At 38.4% G+C, this 18,713-nt stretch overlaps 1 protein-coding gene across 1 annotated transcript in view; it reads left to right on the plus strand.

Annotated features, from left to right (window-relative positions):
• Positions 1-3,609: 3,609 nt before the first annotated feature.
• Positions 3,610-18,713, plus strand: part of TTC6 (tetratricopeptide repeat domain 6) — a 196,595-nt gene continuing 181,491 nt past the window's right edge. Inside the window, exons 1-2 of the mRNA XM_032593525.1 lie at positions 3,610-3,693; positions 7,750-8,700. Of these exons, the coding sequence (XP_032449416.1) occupies positions 3,610-3,693; positions 7,750-8,700 (1,035 nt within the window). The remainder of the gene's footprint in view (positions 3,694-7,749; positions 8,701-18,713) is intronic.

An 18,713-nucleotide genomic window follows, 5' to 3' on the forward strand; every position in this document is an offset into this window, starting at 1 on the left:
GACCTTTCTTCTTTTTGATTTAAGCATTTAAGCTGTACTTTTCCTTTTGATCACTACTTTAGCTGTCCCTGATACATTTTGATGTTGTATTTTCACTGTTATTTAGTCTAAAATATTTTCTAAGATTTAATAATATTTTTTGTATTCCATTTTACTGTCTATTGACTTTTTCATTACATTTCTTTGCATTACTTTAAAAAACTATTTCTCCAAGAATTACAATATACATTCTTAACATTTAACAGTATAGAGTTAATACTGAACTAGTTCACATAAAATGCAGAACCCTTACAAACATAGTTACCTTACCTACCACATCCTAGTCTTTTTGGTTCTTGTTATATGTGTTACACCTAGATACAAACCCCCCAACAATACCATGGGATTTTCATACAATTAAATAAAAAAAAAGACTAAAAAAATGGCCTTTTAAACTTACCCAGATATTTGCCAATTCTGATCTTCATTCAGTCCTGAAGATTCAGATTTTCCTCTTGTACAATTTCCCATCAGTCTGAAGAAATTTCTTTAGCATTTCTTATAGTCTGCTGGTAAGTAATTCTTTTAGTTTTCTTGTATCTGATTATGTCTTCAATTTGCCTTCATTTTTAAAAAAATGTTTATTTTTGAGAAAGAGAGAGTGAGTGGGGGAGGGGCAGAGACAGAGAGGGAGACAGAGGATCTGAAGCAGGCTCTGTGCTGACACCAGAGAGCCTGATGCGGGGCTTGAACTCACAAACTGTGAGAATATGACCTGAGCCAAAATCAGATGCCTGAGCCACCCATGTGCCCTATATAATATATATATATTATATATATATATAATTTAAATTATATATATATATAGTGAGAGAGAGAGAGAGAGAGAGAGAGAGAGAGAGAGAGAGAGAGAGAAAGCATGGGAGAAGGGCAGGGGGAGAGAGAGAATCCCAAGCAGTCTCCACGCTCAGTGAGGATCCACGACCCTGGGATCATAGCCTGAGCTTATATCAAGAGATGGATGTTCAACCCACTAAGCCACCCAGGTGCCCCGTTTCAGTGGTTTTTGATAGGAAGTTTATGGTCATTTGAATTGTTTCCCTATAAACAATGTTTTTCTCTGTAGGCTCTCAGTATTTTATCTTCATCTTTGATTTCCAGTAGCTTACATGTGATTTTCTTTGGTTCTATCCTGCTTGGAATGTGCTGAGTTTCATGATTCCATAAATTTCTATATCTCTTCATATTTGAGACATTATTATTTCTTCTTCTTCTTCTTCTTCTTCTTCTTCTTCTTCTTCTTCTTCTTTTTTACAGTTTTAAATGTTTTATTTATTTTTGAGACAGACAGAGAGGGAGAGAGACAGAGCACAAGTGGGGGAGGGGCAGAGAGAGAGGGAGACACAGAATTCGAAGCAAGCTCCAGGCTCTGAGCTGTCAGCACAGAGCCCAACGCGGGGCTGGAAGTCACAAACTGCGAGATCATGACCTGAGCTGAAGTAGGACGCTTAACTGACTAAGTCACGCAGGCGCCCCAAGACATTATTTCTTTAGGTATTTTTTCCATCCCATTTTCCCCTCTCCTTTTGTGATACTGCTTACCTATATGTTATAGCTGGTGATACTGCTTCACAAGGCTCTAAGGCTGTTCCCCATGCCACTTCCCCCAGCTTTTTTCTTTCTCTTTTAAATGCTGGATAATTTCTGTTGATTTATCTTGCAATTCACTGACATCTCCATTTCGTTAGCCAAATTTTTATTGAAAGAATTATATTTTTCAGAGATAAAATTTCTATTTATTTTCATTTCTAAGATTTTCTGTCTTTTTATTCATCTTTAGTATACCTCCCTTTACTTCACTGAGCATAGTTATAATATTTGCCTTAAAGTCCTCATTTAATAATTTCAACTTCTGTGTCATCTCTGGACTAACATCTGTGCCCTTGAGAATGAGTCACACTTTCCTGGATCTTTTTATGCCGAGGACTTTTTAAATTATATCCTGGATATTGTTAATATTTTCTTGTGTGGATTCTGGGTTCTGTTTTATGCCTTTGAAGAATGTTGATGTTTTTCATTTGGCAGGCAATTCACCAGGTTGCACTCACTGTAAGCTCTGTCTTACTCTTTGTGATTGGAAGTTAAGTTCAGCTAAATCTCACTTCAGCTCTTTAAGCCTTTGTTGTGTTGCTTTGAGTTTGTTCCACATATGCACAGTTCAGAGGTCAGTCTAGACTTGGATGGGGTTTAGACATAGAATTAGGGGATTACCTTCTCTGGCTTTCTCTCCTTTGGGATTTTTTTTCCCTTTCCCTTCAGTGGTGGTTGTTGCCAGGGCTCTTTTCTCTGATTCTTCTGGCCATAATGATGAAGAGCTTTCTATCAAAGTTTTTGCCACCTGCACTATGCCATTTTACAGTATGGATGGCATTTAGGGAAAGGCCACAATAAACTTGGAAACTTACCTCTAGGCCAGTGTTTCCACAAATTTCTACTCTGCTCCCCAGTCCTACTTTTGTTTACTTCTAAGAATCCTCAGGTACTTGTTTTTTGTATTTTTCCCAGAGTTTATCAACTCTGTTATTAGTAGGGGATTTTCTGTGGATGTAGATGTGGAACTCCAATAAATTGCTTTTGAAATTGAGACCATGCAACATGTCATATGTCAAAAGCATTATGATAATAATACAACTCTTTTGTTTTCCTATTTTGGCTATTTAAGCAAATTTGATGAAGGAAGTTCAGGAAAGAAAGACAGAACATGGGAGAAGAAAAAGGCAGGGAGAATGTTTTGTTGTTCCATTGCCTGTTCTGTATTTATGTTTGTGTGTATATATGTATATCACAAAGGCTATGGGCATATTCTAGGTACTAGTTATAACAGTAGAGTAAGTTTTTTAGAGACATTGAAATTTCTATAGGCTTCTGAAAAGTTTAGAAAAAAAGCTTTTTGTGAGCTTGTCTCTATTTCCTGTATCATTTTTAACCAGCACAATATAAGTGTGATTACCATTATTGATATTATTAAGATTCAGGGCAGCAAAACAAATATTACAGAAAGTTTCAAAAATAGAAAAAAATACCATTATCTTATTTTCTTAGCAAATTTGTTAAAATAATTGTATATTTTCTATTAAGCTTTTTCATAAATTATAATCAATGAATAAACAGATCTCACTTCTACCACTGATACTTCAAAATCAAATAATTGTTTTCAGAATATTTTTATTTTCCTTGCAATGTGAAGATTTTACCAGATGTGATAGACTATCCTTGGACTTAGATGTTTCTTTTGGAACTCTAATGTTGTGCATTGGAAGTTGATATTGATATGAAATTTAGGAAGTGAATTGTGATAATATTTGGCCATGGACCCAAGAGAACCTAAATCTTGTCCTTAATGTGTCACTCCTCCCACTGAGGTATCCATGACCATATGTAGAAGAGGTCAAGGCTCCGCATAAGCAGCTGGTGCTTTGCCTCTATTCTCAATATAATAATCTGATGAACTAGGTCTAACATATGAAGGGATTCCTTTCCCTGTGTGAGGTGGTTCCATGTAGCTTAGAACCAAGTTATCTGGTGGTCTGCTCTGTTTATTTCTACCTTATTTGAAGTCTAGAGCAGAGTATGGATCTTCTGTTCCGATCGGAAGAATGGCCATACCTGCAAGAATTGGATAGCAACCTGTCCCAGAGTCTAGAGAATTCACTAGTTAGCTCTCTTTGGGCCTTTAGCCATTTTTGGCTGGAGAGCTTTCTCATGTCTGATCATACCTTTGGTGGAGGAAAAAAGGCTGGCTCTTGGTCTTTCTGACTCCCTCACTGAACCTCCTGGGAGAGGAAGAAGAAAAAGGCTCAGAGCTCCAATAATTGGGAAAGAAACAGAGAGTAAAATTACTGCTCAGGTTGCAAAGATTTCAAGCACATTCTGTCCATCTTAAAATGTAAGGTAAATTTAACCTGGATTGTGAGCAGCAGGCTTGACACCATATGTAAATTAATACTTTGGTTTTTGGGGACAGCTACATTATTTTTCCTTGAGAATCTCCAAACCAGAACTAGTCTCTTTCTTTCAATAAATTGCTTACCAAGAAAAAGAGAACCTGTTATTTTCCCATGAGATTGGCTGTTTAAAAGTTATTTCACATATTTTGTAATGTTGAGGGGTGGGTGAGAAGAAGAAAGGCACCAAGTTTTGATGGACTGGCCCATTTAGCATTGCGATACCACCTACCTTGAAAATACAATAGAAGTTACTGTCAAATTAGAAGTTCTATATCCTATTGGTTTATTTTTACACTTGAAGAGCAACTTTCCTATGAAGAATTCAAGGAAATGTACTGAGAAATGTTAAACAATGAACACTTGATAAACTTCAATAGTAAACCAAGGGCCTGAGAGAAGTTGGGAAGGGAATACAAAACAGGAACTAAGAAACAAAAGGGAAGTGCATTGGGAGAGTCAAGTCAGATTCTCATCAGGTATTAATGTGCTTCTGTTCTGTGCTCTCTTCTAGTTACTGCCTTTCAGTCTTTTGTAGGAAGAAATGCAGATGGTGTCAGTGTGAGCATATTACCACCTGTGCAAACAATAATAGCCAAAACACTATGAGGAGGATTATGCAGCATTTTTTAAAAAGAGAAACTTCCTTAAGGGTTTTAGAAACCATTTCTAATATTCATATACTATAGGACAGGAAAGAGGCAACAGCATATTATTTTCACTTTTTCTTTCTTTTAAAAAATTTTAAAAGTTTATTAATTTATTTTGAGAGAAAAAGAGAGAGGGAGAATCCCAAGCAGGCTCCGCACAGACAGGTCCGTGGGGCGGATCTCACAAACTGTGGGATCATGATCTGAGCTGAAATCAAGAGCTGGACACTTAATTGACCGAGCCACCCAGGTGCCCCTATTTTCATTTTTTAATGTGAAATCTGGTTCTGGATAGAGCTGAACTGTTCGAGGTCTAGGCATTGGTGGAGACGGGTAGAGAAAGAAAGCCTGTTGATGAGGTGAGCCCTCTGCCATGTAACAGGGTCTTCTGATTGAGAATCAACAGCGGATATTAGAGATTAAAAGCAACATGACTATATTTAGAGGCTAGATAGGATGTTTTATTCATATTGCCCATAATACATGGTAAATGAAGAAATCTAATTATAAAGATAATGTTTTTATGAATTAATGTAAGCCCAATCAAGAAGGTGGATAAGATGATAAGCAAAGAAATGCAGGGGCAGCTGGGTGGCTCAGTTAAGAGGCCAACTTGGGCTCAGATCATGATCTCACAGTTTGTGAGTTCAAGCCCTGCGTTGGGCTCTGTGCTGACAGCCCAGAGCCTGGAGCCTACTGTGGAGTCTGTCTCCCTCCTCTCTCTCTCTCTCTCTCTCTCTCTTTCCCTCCCTCCCTCTCTCTGCCCCTTCCCTGCTTGTGCTTTCTCTCTCTGAAAAATAAATAAATAAAAACATAAAAAAAAGAAATGCAAAGTAAAATAAGAAAATATTTTCTACATTTAGTCTTAAATCCATCTTATTTTGGTACATGGCTTAAAATGAGATATAATCCCCCCCCAATAATCAACCAGTTGCCTCAGCACAGTTCATTGAATAACTCTTTTCTTGACAATTTAATGCTGTCTTTACACTATAACTCATACTGTTTTTAATTCTTTTGCTCAGTCTACCTGATGATTCTAGCAGTCGTAGTTCAGTTTTAATTCTTATATCTGTATAAGTTTTAATTGTCTTGTTAGAAAAGTGCTCCCTCATTTCTCTTTTTCAAAACTTTGCCTGTCTATCCTGTTTGTTATTTCAAATGAACCCAGAATTATTTTTCAGATTTCAAAAATATAATTTTTAGATTTTGATTGTGATGGCATTAAACCAATACAGTATTTTGGGAAGATCTGGTATAATTATAATATTTGATTTTTTCACCAAGGGACAGTAACTGTCTATTTAGTAGAATCTTTCTTCTGTGTCCTTTAGTAAAAATTTAAAAATGTATTCATGCAGTTTCAGCACATTTCTTGTTATGTTCATTGCTAGATGCTCTTCTAAAAAAACACAAATGGAATTTTATCACTATGTTTTTAAAGGATCATTTTGGTATAAAGGAAGTTAATTGGGTTTTGTATAAAATTTTAAAAAGTTTAAATGCCTTGCAGAAATCTATTGTAATTCTAAATAGTTCTTTGATGTTTAGATCTTCCAGGTAGACAATCATATTTGCAAATAATGATGATATTCCAGAGATGTTTCTGCTTTAGTATTTTTTTCCCAAAGAGCCTTGGCCTTAGGCAAATTAACTAAAACAAATTTGTTTTTTCAATTCATTTTTTTCTGCTTTTGTTTTCATTATTATTATTATTTCATCATTTCGTATTTTACCCTTATTTCTTAAAACTCTCCTCTTGTTGGCTTCTGTGAACTTTGTTCTCCCCATTTTCTTCTCTGTTGCTCCTGCTCATCCCACCTCCCACAGATGCGTGTGCCCCAGAGTCTGTCGTTGGGCTCTTTTCTGTTTACACTTCTTGTTAGCCTGGCTTTTGTTAATGACCTCAGAGCTCTCAGGATCTGAAAATCCACTTATGATCATACATGAACTGGCCCTGTTGAATAGCAGGGTTTTTTTTTTTTTTTAATTGTGATAATAAATACACATAACATAAAATTTACCATCTTAACCATCTTTAAGTGTACAAGTTACTGAATAGCAGAAGCTTTATTATGTACTTGGCTATGACCCAGACTTCATCAAGATGGTTCAAAGTTCTTATTTTAGGAAGGATCTTTAATTGCTCCTATTTATTCCTTCTCATTGGCTAGATCCCATCAGTTTTACCTTGTTATGTCTCTCTTTTCACGCTGCTAGCTACCAAGGCCAGGCCTTATGCTCAAGCTGTGCAGGTTCTTATTTGCCTCTCTCCCTTTATTATTTCTCACTCAGTATTGCCCAAGCAGCAGATCCTATCAAGCCACTTTTCTGTTAAAAATTTTTGAATGGTTTTCAGTAGCCAACAGAAGTACAAACACTTGGCATTCAAGGCCTCATGATCCTGCTACAGGCTACCTTGTGGCTGATCGCCTCTCTTCCTTCATACAGTCCACTGTAGTTCAGGAGACATATTGAGGGAAATGGGCTGGGTATGGGATGGAGACACTCAGGACCAGTTAGTTGGAGAAGGAAGAGGAAACTGCCATCTTTCCTCAGGAGTAGGGATTTGGACCTTGCACTGCCGGAGTCTTCATTCCCTACCCCCCACCCCTTCACTCCAAACTGCAAATCTGGAATTTCATATGAAAATCTCTCAACTTAAAATTGTTGGTACAAATTAATAATTTTGAAAAACTTGGAGCAATTGAAAAATATGTTTGTGGGCTAGATCCATGCCTCAGTTGATGACCTCTGTTCTTTCTTAGCAGGGTTTCTTTAGATGCCTGTCTCCCTTGTCTGGAATTGGGACATTATATTATAGTCTAAAGAATTGTTAAAATAAATCCAATAGGCATTTCAGAAATTCCACTGTAAAAAAGTTAACTGCTCTAAAGGTTTTTCATGGTTCCTTTGAAAAGGCCAATAGTTGGATTTAAAATGATATAAACTAATACTGCCCACTTGTGCCTCTGGAGCACAGCAAGTATTCTACCATGAGAGGGTTTTTGAGCTGGTCTTGCATATATCAACGTGAGTTTTGTTATATAGTCATACAATAGGGTCATACTATATACATACATATATATATGATACAATATATTGTTATTTCACAGGACAGATTAGTCAAGATGTCTGCAATTTCAAAGCATTTTGGATTGAAATACAAAGAAGAATCATACATCTTTAAAGAGCTTGAGAAGATTCGCCAGGAAACTAAAAAGGACTTTCTCCGATTCAAGCAGAAGTTGGCCTCCAAGCCGGCTGTGGATGAAGGCCCAGTGTTGGGCCTCCAGGCCCCTGGCCCTGCGCGTCCTGGGGAGAAGGGCAGCGCTTCCTGCGCTGGACCCCCAAAGCCATCAGGGTCCCCTCGAGCTAAAAGCCCTACGACCCCCGCTGCGGCCCTCCCGCAGCAGGCGCCCCGAGGCGCAGCGCGGCCCCCGGGCCCCAGCGAGGCGGCCACTCCCGGGAAGACCCGGCCGTTTCGCCCCCAGGACTTCTATTTGCGGAGCTCCGCGTTCCTCCGGCACCGGCCCCTGAAGAAGCCGCCGGTCATCGCCTCCAGGGCCGGCACGTCCAGACCGGTGGTCCTGATGCCGCCGCCCGCGCCCAGGGAGAGGCCCGGGCCGCGCCGGGGCCCAAGGAGCCCGCGGCCCACGGCCTCCAAGCCCGTCCTGCACCCGGCCCGAGAGGGCGACGCGAAACGGGAGACCGCTCCGCTCGCAGAGGCCCTCTTGGCCAATCTGAGGAAGGGCAGCTCCATTTCCAGCCAGGAGGACGACGCGGAGGCGTGCAGCCGGCTGTGGAGAGCCAGGAGTCGCACCCCGTCCTTGGGTGAGGGCTCCGTCAGCCTGCCGCGGGAAGGCGCGCGGCCAGTGTCCAAAAGCCAGCGGGAGAGGATCGCGCCCAGCCATTCGCTGGAGGCCCCGCAGCAGGTGCGAGTGATCCCGACGTGCATTGAGGAGGTCATCGCCTCATTGCAGTCTGAGGCCCAGCTGGCCTCCGACCGGACCATCAAAGAGCTCATACAGAGTGTCCTCGGCCAGCACTACGACATGAAAATGGAAGTAGGTAAACCAGCCGCAGGGTAGTATTTCTTCTGGGTAAATGCTGCTTCAGGAGACGTTCATTATAGATTTAAGTGCGTGTGGTGTGGTATAAGCAAGACAAGCTAGACTAAACACTGGGGTGTTATGCAAGTGCTTTGAATTTCGAATTTGAATTTTTTAATATTTCATTGCGGGAGGGTACAGTCTTTTCAGTGGGAGAAATTGAGAGGTTATTTCAAAAATTAGTTCAAAGATTAGCTGTAGACCTGAGTAATACATCACTGGTAACCTTTCAAAGTCTTTGTGATTATTTAGTATTGAAATAACAGATGTTTTATATGAAAAACTCAGGCTTTTTCTGTTATGGCTTAGCATTAGCAGTGAATGTTTATCCAGAGCACATCGGTGTATTACTACTAAGAAGTTGAATTAGTAAGAGTTCTGTGTTGTTTTTTTTAGTGACAATCACTCTCTTAAAATATTTTTAAAAATTTACTAGCCAATTAAAGAGATTATTAGTGATTCTTGTGTGCCAGGCAAAAGGAGACAGAGTTTGTGTGCATTTTGCCTTGACAACCTCATCAGGTGGATACCCATAAGAGCCCCATTTTACATAAGAGGCTTCCTAGCTTTAGTGATGTTAAAGGACTGTCTCAGTTGTCCCAAACTAAGGAATGGCAGAGCTGGGATTCTACCCCAGGTGGTCACACCCCAGACACTGGACTCGAAGCATGCCAGAACTGTCCGTTTGTTGATTGTGATATGTCCCCAGGAGGGAGCAAAGCCAAATAGGGTCATGGGTTAAGATATTTTGTCCATTATATAGACTTTACTCTGGCAGAGACATTCAAAGCAAAAATAATAACAAGGGAATCTGAGTCCCACAGAAAGACAGAGGGGGGTGGGAGGGAGGGAAGGGGGGGGAGTGGAGGGGAGGGGATGAAAAAAGAAAAAAGAGACTTTTTTTTTTTTTTTTTGAGAATGGCAATGAGGATGACTGTAAGAGGGAAGAAGATTCCGTTACTGTCCTTGGCTGCAGTGCCAGACCTGTTATTTGTACACAGAATAATGCTGCCACATTGTGTCTTTAAAATAGTTTCAGTACCAAAATACACTCTGGCTGTCATTTAAGGAATGTGATCATAAAGCCTATTAGGGAACAAAAACATGTAAGGACAAGAGTCCTCGGTGTCGTCTTTGACCTAACATTTGTCAGCAGAGTAGGACAAATGTTTTCAACTAAGACCCACACCTCCTCACAGTTACTCAACAAGATCAGCGTGGCTGCTTGGGGATTTCTAATTGGGTTTTGTGTGGGTCTCACAGAAAAAAGAATCAGGGATGTGCACTGGAGAACCTTAAGAAAAGACAAAAAAGTTCTCAGTGTCTGCCCCCGTAAGAAGTAACTCTGTGACATTAGTCAAGGTACTTGACATAAAGAGGGGCCCATATTAGAAACTGGCTCAGAGGTCCCGTACAGTTGGGAAAAGTTACTTTCAGGCCATAAGATAGAGTACATTTTGAAGGGTTCAAATAGAATAAAATATAAGAAGAAAGAGTATCAAATGATGAATGAATACTGGGACGGTGAGTTCTGTTCTTTGTGGTATTCCATTTGTCTTGTGTATCCTTTTTTGGTGCTTTCAGTTACCTGAATTGTTTAATGTAGGAGAGTGGCCTGGAGCATCAGAGTTCAGGAGCAAGGGGTGCTGACACTGTGTTATAGGACTTAGCCAGTAGCAAGTGCCCCAGTCTCATCCCTGCTTTCCGTTACATTGATTTTTAGTGCTTTTGTGATTTTTTTAGTGCTTTAGTGATTTCATTCTTGCTTTTGAAGTTTTGCCTTTCCACGCAAACGATTCCAGAAGACAGAGCCTTGCATTATTTTGAATCAAAGTGCTTTCAAAAGTTTTATTAGGGTGAGAAATGGCTGTGGCTGGTTACGTAGGTGATGGATAGTAATAACAATGCAAGTGTAAAAGTGATGTCTAAATTCTGATTTTAAAAATTCATAAGATTAGAATAAGGACATTTGTTTTAAACATTTGTAATTTATGTAAACAACATACTTTCGAGGATGAGCAAGGAATATGGTTCTTCGCTTTAGACATCTTAATTTGGAGTCACACAGCAATTCTTAGAGGGAAAGCCAGAGGAAAAGACAGTCTTGGCAGAGTGTGTTGTCTCTGTTTAGAGCTTGGGCAAGGCCATTCCACACCTAGCATTCAGAGTTTCACAATTACATAGGCCAAAAGTTGCACAGAATACCTGAAGATTCACTTAGCTGTCAAGTTTTCTCATCCTTGGCACTAGTGACATTTTGGAGTAAATAATTCTTTGTTGTGGGTGGCTGTTCTGTGAATTGTAGGTTGTTAAGGATTGTCCCTGGCTTCTACCCACTAGATGCCAGTAGCACAATCCTCTTGCTTCCCTTCCTCATCCCCTGCCCAAGTCATGACAGTCATAGTATCTACATATTGCCAAATGAGACCCTGGAGAGTAGGGCACCATGCCTCCCACGTTGAGCACCACTGGCCTAAACAGTATGTATACACCATTGTAGGAGGAATAGCAATGTTATATGGCCCTGTGTTTGTTTTACTGAGGCATCAATCACTCACAACATACATTCTAATTATATGAGACTGGAGTTCAGAGACTACCTTCTGGACATTAATTGAGAATGAAGGAGCCAGCCCATCCTTGCTTCTTTCATGTATAGTTGCTTTTTGCCACAAAGCACAAAGAAAAATGGCTTCACGTGACCTAGGTAAGAAAGAATTCATGTTCCAAGATCTTTTATGAACAAATTATGTGTAGCTCACAAATGTTATATCATAAAATCTATGCCTACTTCCACTTCAGGGAAGATGAAATAGATGTACTTTCTCCCATTTCTCCTGTACAACTAAGTGCACTAGGTATAAGACAAACATGAGAATACTCCAAAAGGTGGAGAGAGGAAGACAGACTGGCTAGGAACTTCGGGTTCTGAGGAATCACATAGTGATGCTTTCTAGGGCTTTCTTTTTGCCTTATATCCTCCAGACTTGGATATAAGGATGCTGGCAAAATAGGAATGCCAGTGGATGCAGTAAAAGCTCCAGCAAAAGCCAGCTCTCGTTAGCCAAGGGATCAAGAAAGGGGCAGCCTAGAAAGACATAACTTTTAGACAATAACTGTGCTCCTCTAGCCAGAAACAGCAGAAAAAAAGCCTATGACCCCATCCCCACCTATACCAGCCAAGGCTGAATGGGGATCCTGGCCTTTCAATCTCACTAAGCTATAACAAGTTACCCCAACTTTTCTCCCCACTGAGGTGGTGTCAGTGGAAAGTCAGGACTTTGAACACTGCTCTGCAGTGAAGAGGCTGCCCTCTCCACTTTCCCTGTATCACTGGGGCCATGTGGGGAACAATAATGAGATACCCCTATCCCTTATAACTAGAATGGTATCAGCAGAGGCCTAGTGGGAGCCAGAACTCCTACTCCCACCCAGCAATAATAAGGAAGCCTGCACCCCTGGTGTCAACAGAGACCAAGTTGGAACCTGTGCCCTCCCCCAACAACCCCTACTAGAGCAATGCCATAGGAAGCCAGCTAAAATAGGAAGTTTAAATGAGATCCAGAGTCTCAGAACACATACCCAAATGTCCAAGTTTCAGTAGAAAATCACTTGTCATACTAAGAACCAGAAATATCTTGACTTGAAAGAAAAAAAGATAACAGATGCCAGCACTGAAATAACAGAGATGTTAGAATAAAGTGGCCCTCAAAAAGAAGGCTTCAGTGAGTAAATATGAGCACATGTGAAAAAATGAAAAAGTGGAAAGAGTTGACAGAGAAATAGAAAGTCTCATTAAAGAAATCAAAGCTGTAAAGAGGAACCAAAGGAAAATTTTAGAACTGGAAGCACAATAACTGAAATAAAGCCCCAGTTGATAGCTAAACAACTGAATGGAGAGGACAGAGGAAAGAATCAGTGAATTTGAAGGTGGAACAATCAACTTACTCAATCTGAACAACAGAGAGACAATAGACTGAGAAGAAAGTGTACTTAACTTCAGGACCTATGAGACTATCACAAAAGATCTAACTTTATGTCATCAAGGTCCTGGAAGCGGAGTAACCCCCAAACCAAAGAAACCCAAAGGATCCACACCAAAATATAATTGTCAAACTTCTGAAAATGAAAAAAAAACAATAGGGGCACCTGGGTGGCTCAGTCGGTTGAGTGTCCAACTTTGGGTCAGATCCTGATCTCGCGGTCCGTGAGTTTGAGCCCCGTGTTGGGCTCTGTGCTGACAGCTCGGAGCCTGAAGCCTGCTTCATATTCTGTGTCTCCCTCTCTCTCTGCCCCTCCCTGACTCATGATCTGTCTGTCTGTCTCTCTCTCTCTCTGTCAACAACAACAAAAAAAAACATTAAAAAAAACCAATAAAACCTTTAAAGCAGTGAGAGAGAAACAAGTGTTACCTATAGAGGAAAACAACTTGAATGACAATTGGTTACTTGTTAGAAATCATGGAGGCCAGAAGGAATGGGCACAATATTTTTCAAGTGCTGAAAGCAAAGCATTGTGTACTCAGAATTCTATGTCCAGTGAAATTATTCTTCAGGAATTGAAGGGGAAATCAAGGCATTCTCAGAGAATTTGTCACTAGCTGTCCTACCCTACAGAATGGCTAAAAAAGTTCTCTAAACAGAAAGGAAATGATTAGAAAAAAGGACACCAGGAGGGAAGAACACAATAAACAAAAACTGTAGCTAAATACAACAGACTTGCCTTCTCCTCTGTTTGATATTTCATGCTAAACATTAGACAGGCTCTACACTGTCTAATGTGATTCTAAATGTGTGTAGAGGAAATTTAATTTAATGTAAGACAATTATAAATAGGAGATGGTAAAAAGACATAAAAAGAGGTAAAGTTTCTATGCTTCACTCTAATTGACAATATCAGTAGACTTGGTATATATAAGTTATGTATATATAACATAATGCCTAGGATAGTGACTAAAAAAGCCATACAAGCAGATTCACTCAAAAAACACTATAGATAAATCACAATAGAATTATAAATCTGTTAACTCATAGGAAGGCTGGTAAAAAACAGAGAAATAAAAACAGAAAAAAAGAAAACAAAAACTGACAGCTTCAAATTCTAACATATTAATAACTACATTAAATATAAATGGATTAAATACACCAATTGAAAGACAGAGATTGGCAAGTAATTAAATACATAACCAAACTATATTTTGTCTACAAGAGACTTACTTCCGATATAATGATATAGGTAGGTTGAAAATAAAAGATGAAAAAAACATATCATGCACACATTAACTAAAAGAAATCAGGAGTGGCTATATTAAGTTCAGATAAAGTGGACTTCAGAACAGAGAAAATTACCAGAAACATAGAGGGGATTCCAATATGGTAAAAGGGCCAATTCACCAAGAAAACAAAGCAATCCTAAATGTGTATGCACCAAATAACAGAGCTGAAAGACAGATAAAAACTGAAAGGAGAAATAGGAAATCTACAATTATAGTTGAAGACTTCAACATCCCTCTTTTAACAACTAATAGAAAAATTAGAAATTCCCCGAGAAGAACTCAACAACACCATCAACTTTCAGAATCTAATTGATGTTCATATAACACTGCACCCAACAATAACAAAATACATATTCTTGTCAATTGCCCATGGAACATATACTAAGACTATATCTTGACCATAGAAGTGAACTTCAATAAACTTAAAAGAATTGAAATCATACAGAGTGTTATTCTCTGACCATAATGGAATAAAACTAACAATTAATACCAGAACAATAATAGGAAAATCTCCAAATGTTTGGAAGCCAAACAATGCAATTTTTGTTAATGTTTACTTATTTTTGAGAGGGAGAGAAAGACAGAGTGTGAGCAGGGGAGGGACAGAGAGAGAAGGAGACACAGAATCTGAAGCAAGCTCCAGGCTATGAGCTGTTGGCACAGAGCCGGATGCAGGGCTCAAACTCATGAAGGGCAAGATCATGACCTGAGCCAAAGTTGGATCTCAACCAAATGAGCCACCCAGGTGCCCCAACAATGCAGTTTTAAATAATCCATGGATCAATAAGGAAGTCTCAGGGAAAAAAAGACATTGAACCAAGTTTAAAAATACATGTGAAAATTTGTGGGGTACAGGCAAAGCAGTACATTCATCCACAGAAATGAAAACTTAACATTCAAACAAAAACCTGAGATGAATGTTCATAGCAGATTTTATTATTTAATAATCCAAACTAGAAAGAACCCAGATGTCCTTCATGGGGTAAATAGATATATTAATCAGCAATAAAAAGAAAGATACCTACAACTTGGATGAATCTCCGGAAAATTATGCTGACGCAAGCAACAGCAACAACAGCAACAATAACAAACTCCCTGAAAAACAGCAACAACAACAGAAACAATAACAAACTTCCCAACAAACAAACAAAAACCACCACCAAAAAAAAAAAAAAAAAAAACCCAGAAGAAACAATCTCTAAACATTAGAGACTGTATAATTACATTTATACAACATTCTTAGAAGGACAAAACTATAGGAATGGAGAACAGATTTGTGGTTGCAAGGGGTTAAGGACAGGCTTAGGGTGAGGTAGGGTGGGAAGAAGTCAGTGTGGCTTTAGAAAGGTAGCATGAGAAATCCTTGTGGTGATGGGAATGTTTGTATCGACTGTAGCAGTGCCAGTGTTCTGGTTGTGATATTGTGTTACAGTTTTGCACATATTACCATTGGGGGAAAGGGGTAAAGAGTACAAAGGATATTTCTGTATTATTTGGTACAAGTGAATATGAGTCTACAGTTATCTCAAAATAAAAACTGAAATGTTATCAGAGTCTATATGCTTCTTTTTATAAGTTGTAAGAAGAGACACAAGGAAACAATATATTCTCTTCTAAGTCCTCCTTAGCTCCCCATAGTAACCAATGCTTATTGTTGTTTATTCTTCTACACTTATCTTAATATTTTAGTACAAATGTGCACACATACATGCACACATAAACAGGGTTTTCTCTTCATAAAAATAAGAACATATGGTGTACATTATTCTGCAACTTACTTTTTGACATATTTCAATATGTACAGCTTCTATTTTTTTCCTTTAAATAGCTGCTTATTATTTCATAATATTTAAACATTTCCTTGGCTCTTTGCTTTTCAAATTTCACTTTTCCTATCCTAGGAATAAATTTTTGTTCATTGGAGGTATAAATTAGGGAACCTACCTGGATCTGGGCCAAGAAAAACAATTTATATTGTTTGGATGACATAATACAATTGGGAGGGACTAGTTTGGACAGATCTTTTCTATTCACAATGATAGACACACTTATTACATCTTTCTCTTACACATTCCCTTTGTGCAGTACTTTGTTGTCCTCATAGACAGAACGGGCTTAGGCTAGTACAAATGGTATAATGATTTCTTGATTTACACCTCTGTGAAGTTTTAAATCTCTCAGATTTGGGTGCTTTCAACAAATACCAAATACTTATATATTTAATTTACATTCATTTTTAGAAGATGGAAAATATTATATTAGTTTTTGAAGGAAAATTACTGTTTCTTTAGTCAGTTTGATTGTGGCAATGATTTTGAACCGAGTTGGAAGTTGTTCCTTCAAAATAAACTTATTCTTTTGGATACAAATGCAGTTTATTTTCCATGAGGATTTTCTTTCAAGATTGAAATACTAAGTTATTTGAAAAATGAAATGCTAATTTAGTGTAGAACTCAGATGTGTTTTTTTCTGATTCTTAGCACAGATGCTGCACGGTAATAATTTTTCTTTTGCTTGTTTGTATGGTAACGTACCTCAATTTAAACTCTACAGGACAAATGCATTTTAATCTTGATCCATTTTCACATATACCAGGGTTTAAGTACTATGAGGAGAAGTGAAGAAACATGTTGGCAAAATAATTGCCTTTTCTGACTGTTTCAGGTACAATTATTTGGATATTTATGATAAAAGCATTTCCCCTCTATGGATTGTTATTTCAACACATAGCGCAATTTAAATTTTGATTTCCTGATGTAGACGTTTTTAGATGCTTTAAAATTTTAATGACTGGTCCAAGGGCTTAGACTTTCTTTCCGTAGGAGATGAAGTGGGCATTATCTGAGAAGTTGCATACTTAAAATCCAGCACTATTTGCCACCTTAACATTGTATGGTTTTAGTCCACTTTAGGGGTAATTTTTGTGATATCTTCAAGTCATGATTTTCATCTATTTTGTGTAAAGTGAGAGGAGAGACTTTATACAATTTAAAACAGTTTTTTGAAATTGAGGGCCTAGAGTAATATGGCCGCCTTGACAGCAAATTGAAATACCCGAATATCCTAGTTGGGTTACATGTTGACTTATTGTACATGGAAACCATTTATTTTTATTACGGAAAAGCATAGTATTTGATTGTGATTTAAGTCTCTTATTCTGTAGCTGTAAACAGCCTGAAGCTAGGCAGCTGTATTCTTTACAATTCTTGTTTTAAAGCATAATAGGTAAACATTGAATTTTAAGGATGGGTAGATAAACAGTTTTGACAGTAAAATCAAAATCTCAAGAACCAGCAAACCACAATCATGTCTGAACATCTCTCATCCCAAATCCAGGCAGCCTAATAGACTGTGCGGCACATTATCTAGTTGTACTGAATATGTATTTCATTTTGGGGGCATATTATTTTACAGGTACCTGGTTTCCCTAGTCCACTACAAAATGCACTGAATCCTGGTCTCACCACAGTGGAAAAGAATGACTTGACAAAATCTGTCATATTTCTTATCTCTATGAGTTTTTATAAAGCACAGTACAGAAAGGTTAAATTTTTAGTTTATTGTATTGAAACTAAAATATATATATAACATCTAAATTACTAAATATAGTCTCATTTAATAAATTTTTTTTTACATATTTTACTTTGTGTTTTTATTATATGGAAAGGAACTGTTAGAGTCTCGGTGATAAATTTTTCCATAGTTTTTCCTTACTCTCATTTTTCACTGGAATAGTGCCTGGAGCTGGAAGATGACCTAATTAACTATGGATTTTACATAACAAAACTGAGACCCAATGAGAGAAAGTGACTGTTGCAAGGCCACGCAGCTAATTAGCATAGTGGAGACTGGATCCCTTCAGCTCTTCTGACAGCCGGACTAGAATTGTCTTCATTCTTATTACATCATGTTGATAGCACTTTCTTTCTTTCCCCCCATCGTCTCTTACCTTTTTTCCTTCACTATCTTAATACCTAGACCCCAGGTATCCAGAATCTTTTCTCACCGTGACTTTTCCCATCTCAGATTTCTGTGATGACTGCATTAGTGGGAAGACCATCACTCTCCCATTCAGGGATGGCCATCCTGGTGACCTCTGAGCTCAGCAGTTTTAGACCAAGAAGCAACGATTTGCTGCTCATAGAGCCCTGTGGTGATGGTAGAGATGGCGGGTGTGAGATGGGACTCAGGTTGGGTACCTAAGATCCACACTGAGTCATAACATTAAAAGATGGAGGTGGGATGAATTACAGGTATTGATGACACTAGTAGTTGATTATATAGTCACTAGTCAGTTACAGTCAGCCAAGTACCACTGATTCTGCCAACTTAAGTTGGTGTTAATATGAACAAATGATAAAATCTCCATTATCTGTCATCTCTCATGTCAACTAAAGGCAGAGTAACAGACTGACCCACTTGTACTTCATCTTATTAGCTTTATTTTACATTATTTATTTTATTTTTAAATCATTTAGCTATTCTCGAAGTGAAAGAATACCCACAACACTTTCTCTTTTTAGTCCAGTTAGGTTGAGTCCCCATTTTTTTGGGGAAACCTTTTACATATTTGAAATTTTATTATCTGTGGTGGTTTGGGGTCTTGTTGAGAACTCTCGACTTGAGAGAATGAAGTGTCTCAGTGGCCTTACCAGGAATTCCCAAAAGATAATGCTTTGGATATTATCTAAGT

This window comes from Lynx canadensis, chromosome B3 (genome assembly GCF_007474595.2).
Source record: "Lynx canadensis isolate LIC74 chromosome B3, mLynCan4.pri.v2, whole genome shotgun sequence".
Classification (NCBI taxonomy): Eukaryota; Metazoa; Chordata; class Mammalia; order Carnivora; family Felidae; genus Lynx; species Lynx canadensis.